The following is a 19,845-nucleotide window of genomic DNA, read 5'->3' on the forward strand; positions in this document are numbered from 1 at the left end:
TTCTCACTGGAGCAGCTATTGAAAAGGAGTAAGAAGAGGAATAAGTTAAGTAAGTTTAAAGAATTAATTAGGTTATTGTTAAATGCTGGAAACTGAGCTAGAAGGGACAGGGGATGTATTATAGTTCCTCTATAAATCATACCTTCAACTGGGAGTATAAGAAAAGGTGACTATTTGGACTATTAAAGTCACGGTGACATTCCAAGCCTATGAATGTGTGTACTACAGTGTTATTACTGCCTTCAGGTCCTCCCTACAAAGAGTTGCAATCAAAGACTTAGACTCTCTAACCCTTAGTTCCTATCTTCAAAGGCTTTGCTAATGGGTGTCCTGACTAGCACTGTGGCTTATAGGTCATGGGTGTTTTTTCCTCCTAGATTTCTGCGAGTACAGCATGGGCGTCCTCCACATCAAATGCATTCCTGCCTTAACAGCCGCTCAACACAATCCCAGAAAGCGACAGCAGGAAAACAAAAATTGAACTGCCTCACCTCCCTGCTGCCAATACCATTTCTTGAGACCTCATAATTAGCCGGCATGCAGTTGATTGAAGAAGCTCAGTTTCCCAAACGAGGAAGAGAAAAACCTTTGATTTCTTTTGATTGCACAGGGCAGTTTCTGAACAGACCATCCTATGAAGCAGCCCCAGCACCACCAACACAAGGTGTCCCTTCTCCCAAAAACTTCCTGGGTGGTGAATCCCCTGCCTGAGGGTGAAGAATGGCCTGTAAGTACTGTTGGAATCAGTGGGAGAATAAATGATGGGAAGGCCAACAGTATTGCTCTCCCTCCAAAAAAAATAAACACACGATAAGTCTGGGGAAAGGAAAGAGGAGGGAACATCCACCAGACATCCCCTAGCACTATGGGAGGTGATGCAATGGATATTCAGGGTACAGCATAAATTGTTTTCTATTTTTTTTTTTGGTTGGTTGGTTTTGTTGTTGTTTTTTGTTTGGGGTTTGTTTTGTTTTGTTTTCTAAGAATTTAGGCCCGATTTCTTTAGGCCCCAGAAATGGAAATTTCTGATCCATTTTGGAGGTAATTTATGTAGCCAATCACTATCTACAAAGCCTAAACCAGTTGTTATTTAAATTCACACATGTATGAGTTCTTCATACATATTGTTGAGTTGTTCATATGTTGGTTTATAAGTCTTCTTGAAATACTGGAGAAGTTTTAGGTAAATCGAGAAGACAATCCAACATTGTATTTGTTTTGAAGGGCTCTTCAGTAGGAAATATCATTTATCACCATTCTTTCTTCCAAAGAAAAAAAAAAGGGGGGTTTTTACAACTTGCAAGCACTAAAGAATAAAAAAAAACCCAAACCAAAAAAGGAAAAAACAGAAAACCATCCAGTTTATAAAATCCATTTTGTTAATAGTGCTCAAGTTCAGTTTATCATTCCTGCACTTATAGTACTGGATATACATGAATAAATGGATTCTCATAATTTAAGGAAAAGATAATGAAATTTTACAGTTTCAGCAAACAGATTTCAACAAAAGTAACTTGTTCCAAAACTAAAACCAGAATTTGTTAGCAAATACAGACCAAAAATTATTATTTTGTTTAAGCTATTTTAGCAATGTACTCAGGCAACAGAAACATTACTGGGTGGCAAATAATCCTACATCATCATAAACAAGATAAAATTAATCAGAATAAACAAGTCAGAAACAATGCTAATGCTTACAAAAAAGAATATAAGAGAAGAAATTAATGGACAATTATTTGAAACAAAAACCTAATTTTTAATTTTTTTTAATGGATGGTAGTTCACAATCACTAGTTTCATAGAACATCTAAATGTTTTGAAGATTATTCAAATGATATTAAAAAAAGGCTTGTGTGAGTAACAGCCTGGGGTTAAGATTTTATTAGAGAGTCAGACACACTGGCAGAGTGTAATTTCTCCGTGTTTTCAGGCAGCAAGTAGAATGAGCAGTATCTGCAAATTGGATTAATAAGTTTGACTTCTTTTGAATTTCTTCTAAGCTATCATTACAACAGGCAAATGAAAGAAGAGAAAGTCTTGATTTGTTACTCGATCTTTGTGTTCACCTTCCCTGACTAGCCTTAAGAAGGGGAGACAAAAAAACCCCACCCTAAGATAATATGAAATGTGCCTTTATTTACATGTAAGATTACATCTCTTACGAAACAAGAAATTAAGCAGACCACAGATTACATGCAAACCACAGCAGTCATGTAACCATATGCTCTCTGCCTCCTAACCAGCTCTCCTTGGCAAATAATGACAACAGAAACCTGAATTTTGTTCTATACAGCAAATCTACTCCTCCACCTTACCATTTTTTACACTGAGTTTAAAAGACGGCTAAAATAGATTTGCAGAATTGATATAGGTTTGCTTTTTGCTAGTTATAATGATGATAATACACTGGGAAAAATTATATAATGAATAATGGTAACAGACATGTGCTGTTCCTTTCAATAGACTTAGATGTTGAAGTCAAACCTGAGAACTAATAAACCAGTGTTTGCTGGTGTTTGCATCACATTTATTATTGTGTTATCTAAATTAAGAGATTACCAGAACCTGATGGAGTTCCTTCCTCACAGTGGTCTAAGGCACAGATCACGCAAACCCAACAGTGGTACACACCACCTCACAGAGTTGGGAACAACAGGAATAATCCCTGTGAAATTTGGGTTTAAATGTTTCAGTTTCCCTTTTCTTCTCTCCCTGAACCCCCGCTGCCCCCAAAACGTACAAACTGTTTCTGAAGTAACAACTCCAAGGCAGCCAGGCATACAGCTTTGAGGGAAGAACTTGAGTGTTCAGAGTGAGAATGACTAATCTTTTGAGCTGCATTCAACACAGTGCATCGAAATTAGTCTGCTTTTAAGCTATTTTTTTATTAGAGGAAGTAGGCAATGACTGCCCTGGTCCCTAGTCAATACCTGAGTACCTCTCGGATTACTCTCACTGCAGGTGGATACTATTTGCTCCTTCTACTCTACCAGTAGGAAAGAGCAGTGTAAAAGGAGGTCCCAGGCACCCCTCCTCTGCTCTTCAGGATAACAGCAGGCAGATGTGTGGTGCCAGGCAGTGTGACATACCAACTACACCAGCTCGGTGCCAGCAAAAGTCTTCTCAGAATTGATCTGCATCATCCCAGTAGCAGACAGCAAGCACAATATAAGCCTGCACCTGTCATTTAGCACTTAGCAGGAAACACTTCTGTTTTTCAGCTGGTTTGTTTTTCCATGACAGCAACTCAATCAAGCAGAGAGCAATGAAAGCAGTGAAAAAGCGAGTATGTGGAAAGGAAACAGTGATGAAAGCACAGTATAGCCTCCTCGCCTCCAAAATAATGAAAAAAGTGAAAGCGCGCAAAGCAACGACATTCAAAACTACCACTTACTATCAACATCCCAACCCATCTAATTCATCTGTACTGCTCATCTGGTGTCTCACATCTACCTAACTGGAATGTTTTAATCATCCTGAATTTACTTCTAAAGACAATTTATCAGATCACTCAGTCATGCCATATGATACTACTTGCTGAGAACCACATGACTTGAAAAACAAAACCAATCACATTTGGAAGATGGATAAAGAAAACAGGAAGAGTTCTTCGGTGGTCAGTCAAAAAGAGCAAATCCAAGTACAGTACAGATTGCTATGAAGCTACTTCTTTAAAATAAAAATATTATGGTAATGAATTAATGGGTTATGAAGGGAGCTTTTATAAAATATTGTTTGGATTTAAACAAATGAGGATGTCTCAGGATTCTTAGAAATAAAAGGCAAAAGAAGAAGCAGACAGACACATGTAGAAGGACAGATCTGAACATTTGCCTTTTGCTGGTCACTGGCACATTCAGCTTCCTAGTCTTAAAACTGAAGGAACTTTTGGCATATCTGAAAGTAGCAATACTTTCTGAAAATTGAAGTTTGCCTGTTTATGCTATTACCTGAAGCCCTGGGGACCCTTCAGCTTTCAGTTAGAGTAAAACATGATACCAAGTACCTATATAATTTGAATCCCACCAGACTACTGTAGTAGCTGTACAATACACCATGAGTGTAAGGTTTCACAAAAGGGCTTGAGCTGGATTAACTGCTTGCTACCACCTCGACTGGTTCCTTCCCATCCACCCATGCTCATCACCTGCCCTCAGCCAGCTCTCTGATCATCTCATCAGATAGTAAGCAGGTTTAAATCACTAAAAGAGCAGAAAACCAGCCTGGTAAAAAAATAAAAGTATTTGTTCCTGGGTTACATGAGTTACCAGGTCATCTGTGAATAAGTGAGCAGGACTGGCACAGAGCAGGAGGGGAATCACACACTTAGAAGGCAGCTTGGGGAGGAAGGGGAGCAGCTAGAGACCCTCCTCGCCTCTTGACAGCAGCAACCTGTTTGTTTGGCTCAGCCAGAACACGAACCCACGTTCACAGACAGGCCACTAGCGAACTTCACTGGCATACTACAAAACTATTGCATTTTTTATATTATGGTAATCAAAAAACTTCTCTATGGTCTTTCTAGTTCACAATATGCTCACATTTCAGTCAGATTATGCCTTTCTATGGGGAAAATAACCACATGGAGAAACAGAGGGTGAAACTCTGCAGAAGTCCCAGATGAGATGTCTCTATGTGCAACTGGAAGGGGAGGGGGTACAGCTGCTGTTGCTTCTTCACAAAATGAGAGCATGGATTTATTGCGAAGCTGTTTTTCTCAGGAGTCACCCAGGGGAAACTAGGTAAGAGCTAGCATAAGAGCGCTCCTCAGCGGACAAACCTTTGAGGATAATGTATAATATTTCCAACCTCAACAATCGGAGTCTTTGTGCCTGAGCATCCTGGAAGGTTAGTGTACAATGAGGGAGGAATGAATTGATTTTCTGGCTAGTAGGCACAAACTCTCTCTAATGTTGCTGTCTCTGATGTAGAACATATTCATATAGTTACTGCATGTCCTAACTAATGGCCCACCAAGAGGAAACTTTAAATTTGATATTAGATAGTTGATGAAAGATCAGCTATCGAATCCTCTGTATCAATCCTCAGCAAACCTTAGCAACTTATTTTGCTAACCAGTGAAGAAGGAAGGTTTAGCCTCTTTTGAATGAATGTCTTTGATTTCACGACTCACAAAGCCTTTACTATAAAGACACTCAGTAGAACTGACAGTTCCTTTCTAGATTAGTATTTATGGGTTTATTTCATTAAATCTAGAAAGGTAGATGAGTTCAAAACTAGTTTTTGGATCCTTGTGAGAAATGAAGTACTGCAAAAGATGGTCTAGTCAAAAAGCGAGTGTACAGACACAAAGGTCAGATTAATAAATAAGTAAATCAGACTTGAAGGTAACACTGTATTCTGCAATCCTTTCTAGAGTTTGGAATAGCTCTGGGCCACCTTATTTTGGTTATTTATTTAAACAGAATTTCAGCACTCCATTTCAGGTGAAATACAGTTGTTTCCTATACCTAGGCATCCTTTTGTGGCAAGGGAAATGTAGGTAATAATAAATAATTTATTTTAATTTTTATTTTCACTGACCATATCTTGGAAGAATCCCTTCAAGTTTCTTTCTTAAATGGGAATTCAACAAACAGATGGAACAAATTTCACAATAAGCACAATAACCACATCAGGCGTTGTTGCGCCTTTTACCTGACAAGTCAAAACTGTAAGACATGCTAAGTGGCCGCATTGCTGTAAAAAAGAAACAAAAACAACAAAAAGAAAACAATTCAGCTATTAGAAAAGCAGAGGGGTAATGAAAACAAAAGATTAACTCCACTTGAGACATTTTGGATTCTGTTGCCTAAATCCAAAATGTGTCAGACATGCTATTGCTTTACTGTAGTAAAGCTCAAAGTCTGAAAACTACAGTAGCATAAATGGGACTTGTAAACAGAGCAATTATAAACATATTAGTATAGTTGTAGAATGAGATTTTTTGGAATTCCATAAATCAAATATCAAAATAAGAGGCAAGTATCTTAAAAATGGAATATTTTCAATTAAAATGTCAGGAAAGAGAGAAAGGGGAGAGGGAAAAGAGACAGAGAGGAGAGAAAGAAAGAGCTGACAAAAATTTGAAAGTACAAAGCCACATTTCACACAAGTTTCAGTGACCTGAAATAAAGATATTTCTAATTTTTTTTAAGCATAATCTCCAATGATTATAATTAAACTAATAAAGAGAGACACCCGAGCTAAGCTTGAGCAGTAGTTTCCTTGAAGAGGATGGAAACAAAGGCCGAACACAGTGTGATTTGTGCTGATTCCTGTTCTTTTTAAAAACCTTAGGTGGACTTAGGCTTTAAAATGTATCCATAATATTATCCTCATCTTTCTGGGCCTCTAACCATTTTATTCCTAGATAAGAAAGTGGTCAGATGTTCTTTATTTCTGGAAAGACCTATGTGTATTTCCAATTAAACAATGTAATTCAGGGAGCAGACACTCAAAATATTTCTCAACTGAAAAGAAAATTTCAGTGCACTAATCCAAATAAGCAGGCCAAGCCCAGCAACAAGAATGTACAAGAAGGCATCAAAACTGACATCAGCTTATCTGTTTTACTTGACAGGTGATAAACGTGCAAATTGGTATGAAAGGGCCTGTCAGCCACACATACCACTGCATTAAAAGATGTTTGATGTTTAAAAAAAAGTTTGTTCTGGGACAAGTTTTGCTCAGAAGAATAAATCTACGTGGTGAACGCAGCAGGTAGCTGACTCAGATCCAAATTTGGGAGTCAGGGTTTTTTTCCTGTAGTTCCTTAACTAGACAACATCAGCCACAGACAACAGCCACAGAAACAGTATCTAAATCCCTGTGCAAATGTAGCATAAAGGCAAATACATTTTAAGGCATAAGGGTGTTTATCACCTAATGTTAAGTCCTCACTGAAGGTTGATAAAACATACACATGAAACAAAGTTTTCCCCAAGCTCCATGAGCTCAACTTGCTTGAGTTACAAATCCATGCTTTTAGTTAAAAGGACATGTACCTCAAAGCTGTGTTTCTCTCATAGCTTACTCTGATGATTTTATGAGATCATTTGAAAGCTCACTCCAATTCCTCTGTTCAAACCTCTCCCCTTGTAAGAACAGCTACCAAGACTAAATTACCATTTCCAAAGAAGTTTTAGATTAAGAGCAGCCAGCCACAGGCTGGCTTTTCTCAGTGGCAGCTCAGGGTAGAGAAGATCTTACCTGTACACGTGTTGTGCAGAGCAGAGACAAAGCCTGGAGCTGCTGGGAAACACATGCCATAGATCCACCCATATTGCAGAGGAGGAACTGCAAGAGTACAGCCCCCCTCACCCCAGTAGTCAAGTGTAGTTATGCTCTTGACTGCTATAAACTGAGCAACAATGAATAACTCTGGGATATGTGCAACGTACCTTATACTCCCAAACATGTCACTTGTTCTTTTTTTCCTTCTTTTTAATAGCAACAAATATTTCTGTCCAGATGGTGCAAGTGTCCCACGTGGTGTTTTTACTTAGATTTATAATCCTTAAACCTCATTATCTTACATGTTGTTACACTAAATTACATTCAGCGGTCATCTAAACTATATGGCAGATCTATTTGTACCATACTGAATGTCACTAGCATTACTCCATTCCCAATTCTGCGCAAACACATTTTATTCTAAAAGAAACTTTGGACGATCATTTCAATGTGAGAAAGAATAAAACCTCGTATTTCAACATAAGAAAAAATTATCTTCAAGGCCTTTGCTCCTTTTTCTTCTTCATGCCAGCAGCAAATAAACATTTGGGAAATAAAACTTGCATTCATCCCCTTTAACACCTCCAGTAATATGGCATTTAATCCAAATGATTCACTGGACTGAAGGGGAATTACCACAGTTCCAAAAATCAAAATTTTAATTCTTTAACAGAAAATGAAGAATTGGTGGAAGACAGGTATCCCTCATTGGAGGCCATGCCCTGAAATCAGCCCAGGAAGTCCTAACCAGTAATACTCCAAAATTTAACATTGTTTTTAGAAACTGTTTACTAAATGTGTTTGATGTCATTTATATCAGTCAGAAATTTTGAAGATCTATTAGACCAAATTTGCTGCCTGTGAGAGGACATGATAGTTCCCAGATGGAGAACATTTAAAATACTGAAATTGAATGTCTGAAAGAAAAGTAAGGAATCGTTCCACATTTTTACAAGCTTCCCACATTTGGAAAAATGTCTAGGCCTATTAGAAACATTAACTGATACAGCAAGCACAAACTGAATCCAAACCAGAAACTGGAAGGCCCAAAGAAACAATATTCAAAACACCATGCTTTTAAAAATGCACCCAAGCATTCACCAAACTCTACCGAGCAGTTCAAAAACAATGCAACAAAGCAAGACTGATGAAATTGTTTTTCTCTGGAGACAATGGGTTGTCACAACCCACTTGAATCTGGACCAGTGCCTTTAAGCACATGTGGCAAGTACAAATATTTTGCAAAAAAAAAGCAGCGACAGGGAGTAGTACATACATGGATTATTTCATGCTTTTCAGCCATCAGATGCCACTTTTGCTCTTCAAAATTCCAACTGGCTCAGGTTTTGTGATAGAATTAAATGCCATGCTCTTAAAGAAATGTAAGACTGTATTTGTCATGCTTTTGTCATCAGAACCTTGAACTAATGCAACTTGGTGATTGTTGGAAAGCATAATATTTGTATAATTTCATAGTGGGTTGTTGAATATACACTGCAGAAATGAAATGCAGTGCAAGTCTGAATTATTTGCCCACTGAAAATATATACAAACACATGTTCCATAACTTACAAAATGAAGCAAAGATTTAAATTCAAAATAAAAACAATAGATCCAGCAAACAAAATAAAAGCGGTTTTTAAATTAAAATAAGGAAGTTGATGACGCTAGCAACAGAAAACAAAGAGAATAAAATTAATTAAAAACAGACATGTAAAGAATACTTGCAGATATGTAAGGAATATTGCACTGGGGAGAAGCAATACCCATTCCATTCTGAGCAAATCTAACATTAACTGTCATGTGCAACAAGCCATATAATACCATTAAATTTATCTAATACTTACATTAAAAACTTGAAGGGAATCAAGCTGAACCATACAGTATCTTATTTTTAAATATAACTTAGCACAAAGATTGCATAGCCTTAGCAAAGCCTGTAGGTTCTTTCTTTTTCTGAAGGGATGAGAATAATTTTATCTTCCGTGACAACTGCACAGGCATTGCTAATATTGCTGCTTCTTATGTGGGAAGTTTTCTGTGGATGCTGCAGGTAAAAACTAGCAATGTGCTTACCCAGCCTGCTACGCCTTATCTCATCCGGCGAGACTGGACGTAACTTCCTCTCTGCCTTGATTTCCTCCAGTATCCTTTCATGAAGGCTGCGTGGCCGTGGTGGGGTTGGTTTCAGTTTTCTTGCCGAGGCCTCAGGATGTAAAGATAATCATATTTACATAAAACAGTGCTTCCTTGAAAGTAGATTTCACACTTTTTTGGAAAAAAATGTGGAATGTTGTGATATGATTTCACATGCACTCAATTGTAAAACTCACGTAAATTGGAAAGAGGATTGTATTTTTCCCCAATTCATTGTGATTTCCCAGAGATAAAGGGCTGCTGGTAATAACAGCTATTAATTGGTAGGTGCAAGATACTACACACTGTTCTTTTAAGAGATCACTTTATATACAGAAGACAAGATTTTTTGAAAGCCCATGTCAGAAAACATAATATTTAACATATTCCCTGGACACAAACATGCTTTAAAAAGCTACATTTCTGTTAGGAATGAAGCCCACTGGATTACATACAGGATTTAATGGAGGTCGCGATCGGATGAAATCCAGGATTATTTCATGGGCACTCTTTTTTAATCGAGGTGGAATGTCACCGTTGACCTGGAAAGGAGAAAGTGAAATATGTATTTCCATGTTTTGCATTCATATTCATGCAGATGATGAGATCAATTGAAAGCTCACAACAACCTTGACAGAGCTTGAAGTGTTCTGACACCTGCACCAGACGTAAAACCCCACCAGTCCTGAGCAGAGCAACAATCCATATGCAGAGGACAGGCAAGCAAATATGTAGATAACAGCTTTTCAGCTTTGCAGATAGCTGCAGAATAACCACAGCTGCAGCAGCTTTAATCAGCAATACTTAGGATTTTGAAATGATGAAATCAAATGCCAAGGCTGCAATTATGTCTATGGGAGAATACAGACAAAGACTGGATCATGCTTGGAGGAAAAGTTGCCAACACCATTTTTAAGAACACCAATTTGAACCATATCTCACTGCCAACCATTACACAGTCTTTAATACTCTGTTCTTAGCCTCTGAGAAAACATGGATGCTCTTTAAGGCCCCAGTTTTCTTGATCTCCTTACCATCTCCTAAGCACTGATGTGAAAGCAAAGCTAGATCTGGCACATTCACCAATGACTTGCTTGTAGTGATGGATGAAAAACATGTTCCCCTTGGGTTTTTTTGTCTTTACCACCTGTCTCTGCTGCTCTGGCCATGAAGAGGTGCCCTTGTGTGTAAATACCAGCAGAAGGAGAGGGAAGCCCTGAGCATGATTTCATAGCTACCCCTTCACATGCACTTTAAAGATTACTCAAGTGTAAAATGAAGTTTGTTAATATGTCTAGAAAGTAAATCATTAGAATGCCATGGCATGCCATTGGAAGTATAGGAAGTGTATTTCCTCGCTGTAAATCATATATTTCTGTAGAAAAGGGGCTGGGTGAGGTTTGTTTGCTTGTTTGCTTGGTTTTCTCCAGAGAGACAGACATTTCTTCCTCTGATACCTCATTTAGACATAACACTGTATACAAGACATCACAGGAAAGAGTCAGCAATTCACTGTATGTAAAGGATATAAAAGAAGCCAACGGAAGTTTTCCTATCATATGAAGAATTTATAAATTGTAAGCTGGGAATTAGTGTATGGATTTGCTTAAAAAAATCCACCTGTCAGGTTCAGTCTTTATACAGCACAGTGCTCAAGCACACTGTCAGGGACGAGAGAGCATCCTATGCCATACAACCTTCTGGTACCTTCTATTACTATACAGTAGCTGGCTATCAGTCCTGTCCTCCAATTTGACAGAAATTCCTATGACACTATATTGCTGAGACCAAATGTCCCAAATTTCAGCACTTTTTTTTTTTTCTTTTTTAAGGTTGGTTTGCTCATCATTCTTTGGGAGACTCTATTCATACAATCTCTGTAGCCAGAAAATGTTATGTAAAGACACAGCTCTGGTTTGTCAAATCCCATGCGCTTTTGCTAACCAGAAGGAATGCTGCAGTCAGAAAAATGAGTTTAAATGTGCATAAGGTCACCTCAATATGATGCCTAATTGAACTGCAGCAACGCCATGCAGCTTCCGTATAAGCTCACCTCACCTCTTTCCAGGCTGAGGCAGAGACACAGCCTCCCAGAGAAAATTCATCCCTTCCCGGTAAGGGAGCAGCTGCAGAGGCCCTCTTGGGAAACATTTCATTGCTTTCCTGGGGTCTCTTTCTGGAGGTATCCTACCCCAGACATGGTCCACATTCTGTTTGTTCAAACCCCCACCTCCTTAGCTTCCTTAGAGCGAATTTCTTACAGCTTGGCACGGAATACCAAGCTGCTAAACTCTGCAACATGCATCACCTTCCTAAAAGTAGTGCAGAAAAATTAAAACTGAAAAGGTTTATATTAAATGGTGATTTGACATTCTATGATGAGGAGAATATTATTTTAAGTGGTGTGATTAATTCCTTCTGTTTAAAGACTGAGCAATTTTTTGAGGCCAGCATGCTTTGTGGGATTATTAATGAAATGAGAAGTCTCTCTTCCCCAGGTTACTGTTCATCAGATGTCAAAGTTGATAGCTGAAGTTGAGAGTTATTACCATGAGAACAGCCATTTTGTAAACTGATAATCTCCATTCCAGCCTTGGGGAACAACCCTCTGGCATGACAATAGGAAATAAATAATACATGGCTCTGAGCCTTTCACCTCAGGGCACTCTATGCCCTGACTTAATGTCACCAGGATATAATTAGCATCAGTATTCCCATTTGATGGGAAAAGGAGAAATGTAAGATTCGTCTTAACTGATTTTCCATAGGATACACAGGGAGCTGGTGGCAAAGCAAGTGGATGCTTCGCAGACAAGAAGCCAAGAGCAGGAGCACCAGTGGCAGAACCTGCCTTCTAATATTTGGTGCCCAAACCAGATGCTGCTAGGAAAGTCACTGAAGGGAAGCTTTTATCCTCTCTGTCCACACTAGATCTATTGCTTTACTCAAACTAACTCTCTCTTAATGAGCAATTTCACATGCATCTTTTACATCTTTTACTTTTAATTAATTAAAATTCATGGCTCTTGATTAAAGTCTAAATTGGAGATATATTGCACAGATGCAGCCACAATACATGCAGGGGAAAAAAAACAGCCAACACATACCAGATCGGCCCCAACGGCAAACTAGTATTTAAATAATACCTAAAAACACTGTAAAACTATCCTAAGTCTTCATGTGTATAAAATGGCCTTTGTACAGCAGTGTGCATTGAAACTGGCAGTGTGGGGAAAGCATAACCAATGGTTATAAAAATCAACCAGAAATTTAGAGATCTAAACAGCAAAAGCACAGAAAAATTACCATGTAATCATCTACTCACTCACAACCTGCTACGGTCACATTTTAATATATAAATATGGATTTGCAGTTTAAAAAACATAGCTGGAAATGGTACTTAGTAACCTTTGGCTGAAACCTGAGCTTTAAAAATGGTGATCCCAAGCAAGAAGTGCATTGCATGTAACTTTCACAAAAACTACATCACTTACCATTGGCATTCAATTATCTCAGCCATTTATTTATCTCACTATAAAAGGTGACAGCATTAAGTAGAAGAGTGCTATCTCTAAATCATAGGCAACATGAAACTGTTACTGTTTGTACAATCTAGAAATTCTCATTTAAAATGAGATTGCATGGAGACTGAAACAGAGGGGGCACGCTACATCATTTCCAGAACAGCTCATGATAAAGTTCTGTTGTGAATTAATATAAGTAGATATATACTTGCCATCTTTCATTATGCAGACAGTATAGTGCTTTTGTTAACATAGCTGTTACACAGTCTGTATTTGACACCACACAGCAAGCTCAAGCAGCAGTGTCCAAGAATGAAGTGCTTTGGTACTTCACATCGTATGCCACTGTATTCACCCTGCTGTTCCTGCACATCTATTATAGATACAAGTTTATGATACCGTATGATAACCATAGTACTTACACAAAGTCACTCCTTCTTTGAATACCCCTAAAGTATGATTAGGAACTGTAAAGGTCACTGCTCTACCTAGGATGACTCCTAAACTTCTGCAGAAACAGGTGACGAAGGCAGAAAATGAAAAAGGCTAGTTCCCTGCTTAAAGCAGCTGAATACCACTCAGTAAAACTAAGTCAGACCTGTGCATAAGAGAACAACAGACTCTACCATGCCCAGCTGGACAAACTGGTCAAAGGTTTTTCCTCATGTTCTCTACATCCAGCTTGAAACATCTGAAATCTCACTTACAAAAATAGTGTCCATGCACAGCTGTTATTGCAATTAATGTAAGTACTGTAAGATGCTAAATATTGAAAAGAAATAAATAATTTTTGTTAAAAATACCTGAACAACCATGCCACAGGATTCTCAGATTAGACATTCAAATTACTGGATATTTTTGGCAATAGTCACTTCAACCTATATGCCTAAATCCCCCTTGGCCAAGCTAATAGCACTGCATCACAGGTATTTGTGAAGAGCTTGGATACGAAGACAAGAGCACTGTTACCTATGAAGAATTTAACTGTTAATGCAATGTAATGCCAAGTGGATACTACATAAAAGGTACTTGACAGCCATGCACTGAATAAGTAACATAAGACTTATCAGCTACTGTTCAATAAGTACTGATCAAGAAATATAGTGAATGTTGCACATCTTGTGGGGGAAGGTGGGCAGGAGAGCTAATTGTGAATCAAGGTGGAATTAAAAGCTGTAGCTTAACACATATGTATAATAAAAATTAACCCTGTAAGAGTAATTTAATTCTTAAATTTCCCTGTTTTCCAAGTGTTGACTCTACCAATGTTCACAATTTTTAACTTCTTGGGAGTGAGTGCTCCATAGGAGAAAAATGCTATTAAATCGTTCAAGGTAGACATTTAGATTATAAAATGCCAGAATGAAAGTTACCTCGTTCCCATAACAACCACAGAAACAAGGACTCTTGCACTGGGATAGAGAAATGACAAATCTGAAATTATTTTTGTATGTACTGAAATAGAAATGCCAACGTCACTGAAACTAATGAAACCAGATATTTACAAAAAGCTTAGAATTTAACATTTTACATCTTCAAAACAGTTTGAATATTTGCACCATGACAGAAGATGAGCGAGAACAGACATCTCCAGTTATTGGCATTTTTGATAGTCTGAAACACCAAAGTAGTTCCTAAGTAATGCACCTAATAGGAGTATCTGTTCCTTTCCTAATTTCTACTCGGAGTACTGAGTAGTCAGGGACAGATCAAGCTACTCTTTTAAACATAGCATTATATTAATAAAAAGAACAGGAAAGACTTCATGTTGCACGTCATTTACTTAAAAAATTTACTTAACCTCTCGTTATCATTAGTAGCATATGCATTTTCACAAGCTACCAAATCTAAAAATACTACCTATAAATTTAAAGCAAAAATCGCTTTTAATAAAAATTTTGCCATACATCCATTTTGACTGAAAGAAACAAACATAATCCATTTTTTCCAAGCTGCCTTAAATCTCAGGTTTAGGATTCTTGTTCTTTTCTCCTCTTCTCAAGAACTACGACAGTTTTCTCTGATCGGAATATGTATAATCAGCTTTGACCCATGACAGTCAGCTAAAAGATGCTGTATTTATGCGATCTAACTAAACTTGTAATTCAATGTGAATCCTTCAGGCTCCACACATTTCACGTCGAGCTGCACTCTTACTATTGTGCATACTTTGCACATTCTTCAAGCAGACCCTGCAGCAGAATCCAAGTTACTGAATTTAAGGCATCTAATAAGAAAGAAGTTCTTTTTCTAACACAATGCCATTAGCAGTTGTCAGACTAAGCCAGCAATTACATCATAGACAGCCCTACAGGTAGTGTACCTGCAGCTGATTGTAATCCCAATGCATGTTTACGCCCAGAGGTCACTTTGGACAATCCACCTAGTAGACAAGATAGCAAGACAAAAATAGATGCTTGCAGGGATTTTGTATACAGTGAGAGCCTGGATGAGCAGAGGAACAGCTGTTCCTCCAAGACCTACCATATAATGAAGAAAATCTCTTCTGAAGAGGCAGGAGCTTGTTCAGTAGAAGGTGAATTAAAGGCTAGTCTGACAAAAGCAAAATTAGATGACCCAGGGGTTCCCATTCAAAGAAAACTACTATCCTGATTGCATACAGTAATCAAGGTCCTGAGGGGACTGTTCCTCTTTTGCAGTGGGTAGTAGGAACATTTAGCACAGGTCTCTGAATTGTTAGCAGAAAGACAGATAACATCATTACCTGGGTATGTATTTTACCCTATTGATTTACCATTTAAGCGCCATCTGCTGCAGAAAATGAATACAATCTGATAGTCTAAATCCAGATCTTGATTAGGAAAGTACTTTCAGCTTATACATAAAAGGCATTTGTATTTGTAACAGAACTCATTTATTTGCTCCCCATGTAGTTGTTCCAATTTTTTCCTCCTTTATTCTTTTTTTCTAATGATCTCTGACAGAACAAACTACATGCTTTCTGTCTCTCTTGTGTCCCCCCCTGCCATCTCCGAATTTTTCTGGTGGAATCACAGCTTTCTCACTAATAAAGGTTGTGTGAGGTTTTGTCAGGAAAGCAAATACATTTTAATGCTGAATATTCTAAGACAATGCTTCCACTGTAACTAATAACAGGCAAAGATAAGTAAGTGCAAGGTATAAATATTGACATTAACCAAATACATGCCTCTGACAAAGGCGTTTAAAATGTTCTACTGGGGATAAGAAGGCCTTTAGATCAGTTGCTAGCTTATCAAGAACATCTTAATGTTGAACACAATATAAACCAAAAGGGAAGAAAGAACAATGAAACACCAGTAAAAATCAAATGGGTCCTAATAAAAAGAGTGCCTCAAGTCAATCTTACATGCACCTTTATGAGTATCTAGGAGGAGGAGACCCATCAACACTCTCCAGCTTGCTTTGACATATTGTCTTGACTTGAAAGCAGCAATAGGATATGCTGAAAATAATTAAGCTCAACTGTTGGGAATTGGCTTGATGAAAAAGGACATGGGCCTGTGGAAAAGTTGTGCGAGCAGAGTTCTGTGTGAAAGAATGTCAGTTTGAGCAACAAGACTAGGCCTTGGCTGAAAATAGCTGGCTTTACTGATATCGGGAGAAAAACAACAGCTGGTCTCGCTGTTATCAGGAGAAAGACAGGGACGGTGTGACCTTGGCATAACTTCATAAGTAACTTTTGAAGAAGTTCCCATGAGAAAGTTACGGAACACGCATAGCGGCAAATCACAAATGGGTGTGTTTTAGTAATGAATAAACATTAGCAATGTACCAATCATATTAGGACTAGTAGGCATAATTATCGCAAACTGTATAAATATGCGCTATCCGTGCAAATAAAGTTGAATCACTTCTATCACTCATATTGGGTCGACTTATGTGCATTCCTCCGCCGCTCCAACACTCAACTTCTACAAATTGAAGATTTAAGATTTTTTCCATAGAGTACTCCTTGAAAATTCATAACGGATCATGGTAACATACATTTTCAAACACTGTAATATAGGCAGTAGGTAATATAAGTTTTCAACCACTGCAGGTTTTCCTTTCCCATCACAGTATCACTCATGTAACAACATGGTACCACTTTACATTCTGGAATTCCAAAAATTATGTTGTAAGTCAAGATAAATGTTCTTCCCAATAAGAAACACCTAAAACAATCTCTCAGTGGAAAGCATGAGAGGACTTTTGATATGACTCTTAAGGTGATTGTAAAACCAACACAAGTAATTTGTTCAAGCATATGATATTTAGGTATGTCTTTCAGAATTTTAAATGCCTGCCACACGGAATACAAAATACACAACATTTGTTGGTTTCATGTTTTTCCCCTCAATGTACTACGTAATTTTAAGATGCCATATAAAACCCATGAACACTACTATCTACTTGAAATTGTAATTTCAAGGTTCTCAGAAAAAAAGAGAAGAAGATAAAAAGGAAAATAACATTTCAGATTTGACAAATTCTAGTGATTTTCTTGACTCACCATGACCTTCCTTAAGGTATAGCGTTTGGATCTAATATCATCCATCAGCATTTCGTAAGGTGTAAGCTGATACTCTATTGGGAGCGGGTTGTACTGACGCTCTTGAACTTTCTTAAGTTTAACACCATTCCGTAAATCTCGCATCACCTGTACCCAAAAACGAGCCTGAAGAGAAAAGAGAGAAAAATTTTATTTGATACCTTACCCTTGAATGCCACCTCAGATTAAACCAAAGTTGTTCATTCCCCTTTCAGGACACCACCAAATACGTACAGCTGTTACTATTTTAACACATCAATCAAAACCCATTTTATTTTATATAAGCCTATTTTTAATCCTCACGAACGTAACAAAACTTTGTTGCAACTCAGCAGGACTGCAGAGTCTCACCTCAAGCGATGTTCATCTCTAAGATAATACAGAAGAAGGACTTGAAATTCTCATACCATACATCTATATTTCCATTTCAAGTATACCGTCAAGCACTTCAGGGAAGTTTCTAGACTTATAGCTAATACCATGTGAATTAGAACAGTGACTGAATCCAAAACTTTGTTTCCCTTAGGCCCAGAACTTTCTTGCAAGATTTCTGAGCAGTTTATCTTCAGATAGAAATTTTGGAATGGACTCAAAATCCTAAGGTCTAGCAATATCCTCTCAGTACCCAACTTCCTTTTGCTCTGTCTCTAAGAGCACACACACTAACACCTCCCTCTCATTTTCTGGACAGAGAGAATGGCTGGAGAGGAGGAAGAACAGGAGGTGGATAGAAGATTGGAAGATTGAAATCAAGTACTTCTAAGAACCTCATAATATTCCTCTACAAGCTGGCAAGGATAGTAACTAGCAAATAAAATAAGCTTCCTTCTGTTAAGAGCTTCTCTGTAACATTTTTATTTCATCATTGGAGAAGCTCAGCTGGTGGCTCTCCCTAATGCCTGGCTGCCCCTTTGAAGGGCAGTCAGCATGACACCTGTCTAAATGTCCAGCCTTTTTAAATTGCAAAAACTTCTCCATGAAAACAGTCTAAAGCAAAAATGTAATGCTTGGATACTTGTATTGTTTCAACTGTCTGCGAAGGAAGGTTGAGACTCCATTTGGTCCTGCCTTGTCATGCGTTACTATTAATTCGTATGTTAAAAGAACAGACACTGAGTTTAACATAAAACAAACAACTTTAGGTAAGCATTATGAAGAAATGTAACCTACTAGTAATGATGCTGAATCACTATTCAATTGTTGTCTTACCCAGTCAGCATTTTTTAAGTCATCAAGATCCGTGCTGGATTCATCACTTGCCTCTTTGTCCATTTCTTGAATCTTCTTCAGATTCTGCCAATGAAAAGAAAATGAGTCAATAAATGAATGGTGGCATTACTCTAAAGTAAAACTGAAGCTTAATTTTTGACATCTGTTGAATTATGTTGTTTGGGTATTCTACTGAATGTTTTATGACTTGAATAGTAATACTGTAAAAGTAACTTGAAATACTATTTGAATATATTTCTCTTAATTGAAAAGTAGACCTTAAATGCTGGGAAAAATCTTAAGTTTTGAGTATGAAAGTACTTCAGATAATAGCATGCCAGAGGAAAAACTATACATAGAAATTTTAATATTCCTAAAATTGGGCTATGCACAGAAAAAAACCCAACCATCTAGCAGGTCTGTTAAGCTACAACACATAAAACTTTACCAACTTGGTAAGGATCCCATTCATACCAAAATTACTGTTACTTGTTGAATTCAAGACAGTTCATTTTTGTAGAAGGAGAAATTCCCAGAAAGTTAGTTGTGAGGAGAAATAAACTGTGAAAAATCCTTTAAACTGAATAGTGACAGACTTGCATATATTGCAATTAAGTAGTCTGTGTAACACGGTTATAGATTCTGCAATCTGAGTAATAAAATCATGTAAGGAAGAGAAACAGATCTTTCAATGTTAAAAACTGCTATTTATGAACAAGACCAGATCATGCAAATATGGAAAAGATTGTCTGCAAAGGGGCCAAAAAAAAAGCTTTCATACTAACAAGAATTGAAAAATGATTAAAAGTTACAGCAGACCAAACAATAGGCAGGCTTATACACAGACAAATGCAAACAAAAGATTTAAAAGGCTGTGGCTTTACAGATATGATCTTATACACATCAACAACTGCATACCCAAAATGCTATTTTTTGGTTCACTTCTGTATAGAAATGTTCTGGAATCAGCAGTACAAACAAATTCTCAATACTCCATTCCACTTTTACAAAGAGTGCTCCAGGAAATCTTTAACGATGTTTCATTTGATCTGTTTCCTAAGTACTCACTAATATATTCAAAATGGATAGTTAAATCCTCTGGTAACTACTTGTTTATTTCATGAGACTAAAGCAACAGGTCAGAGGTCTGACATGTATTTCTTTATCAAAAATCTTTTTCTCACTTTTAAGCACTCAAGCTCTTCT

General features: G+C 37.6%; 1 protein-coding gene across 4 annotated transcripts in view; it reads right to left on the reverse strand.

Moving 5' to 3' along the window:
* The window catches only part of SPIRE1 (spire type actin nucleation factor 1), a 133,628-nt gene that overhangs the window by 22,960 nt on the left and 90,823 nt on the right, over positions 1–19,845 (reverse strand). For 2 of the 4 annotated variants that reach the window (XM_049830325.1, XM_049830323.1), the window contains exons 5-9: positions 18,640–18,723; positions 17,392–17,556; positions 9,828–9,914; positions 9,313–9,442; positions 5,659–5,700 (exon numbers count right to left, since the gene is read on the reverse strand). In XM_049830325.1, coding sequence (XP_049686282.1) covers positions 5,659–5,700; positions 9,313–9,442; positions 9,828–9,914; positions 17,392–17,556; positions 18,640–18,723 — 508 coding nt within the window. The remainder of the gene's footprint in view (positions 1–5,658; positions 5,701–9,312; positions 9,443–9,827; positions 9,915–17,391; positions 17,557–18,639; positions 18,724–19,845) is intronic. The other 2 variants (XM_049830326.1, XM_049830324.1) reach the window with 1 other exon arrangement.

This window comes from Accipiter gentilis, chromosome 27 (genome assembly GCF_929443795.1).
Source record: "Accipiter gentilis chromosome 27, bAccGen1.1, whole genome shotgun sequence".
In the NCBI taxonomy this organism is placed as follows: Eukaryota; Metazoa; Chordata; class Aves; order Accipitriformes; family Accipitridae; genus Astur; species Astur gentilis.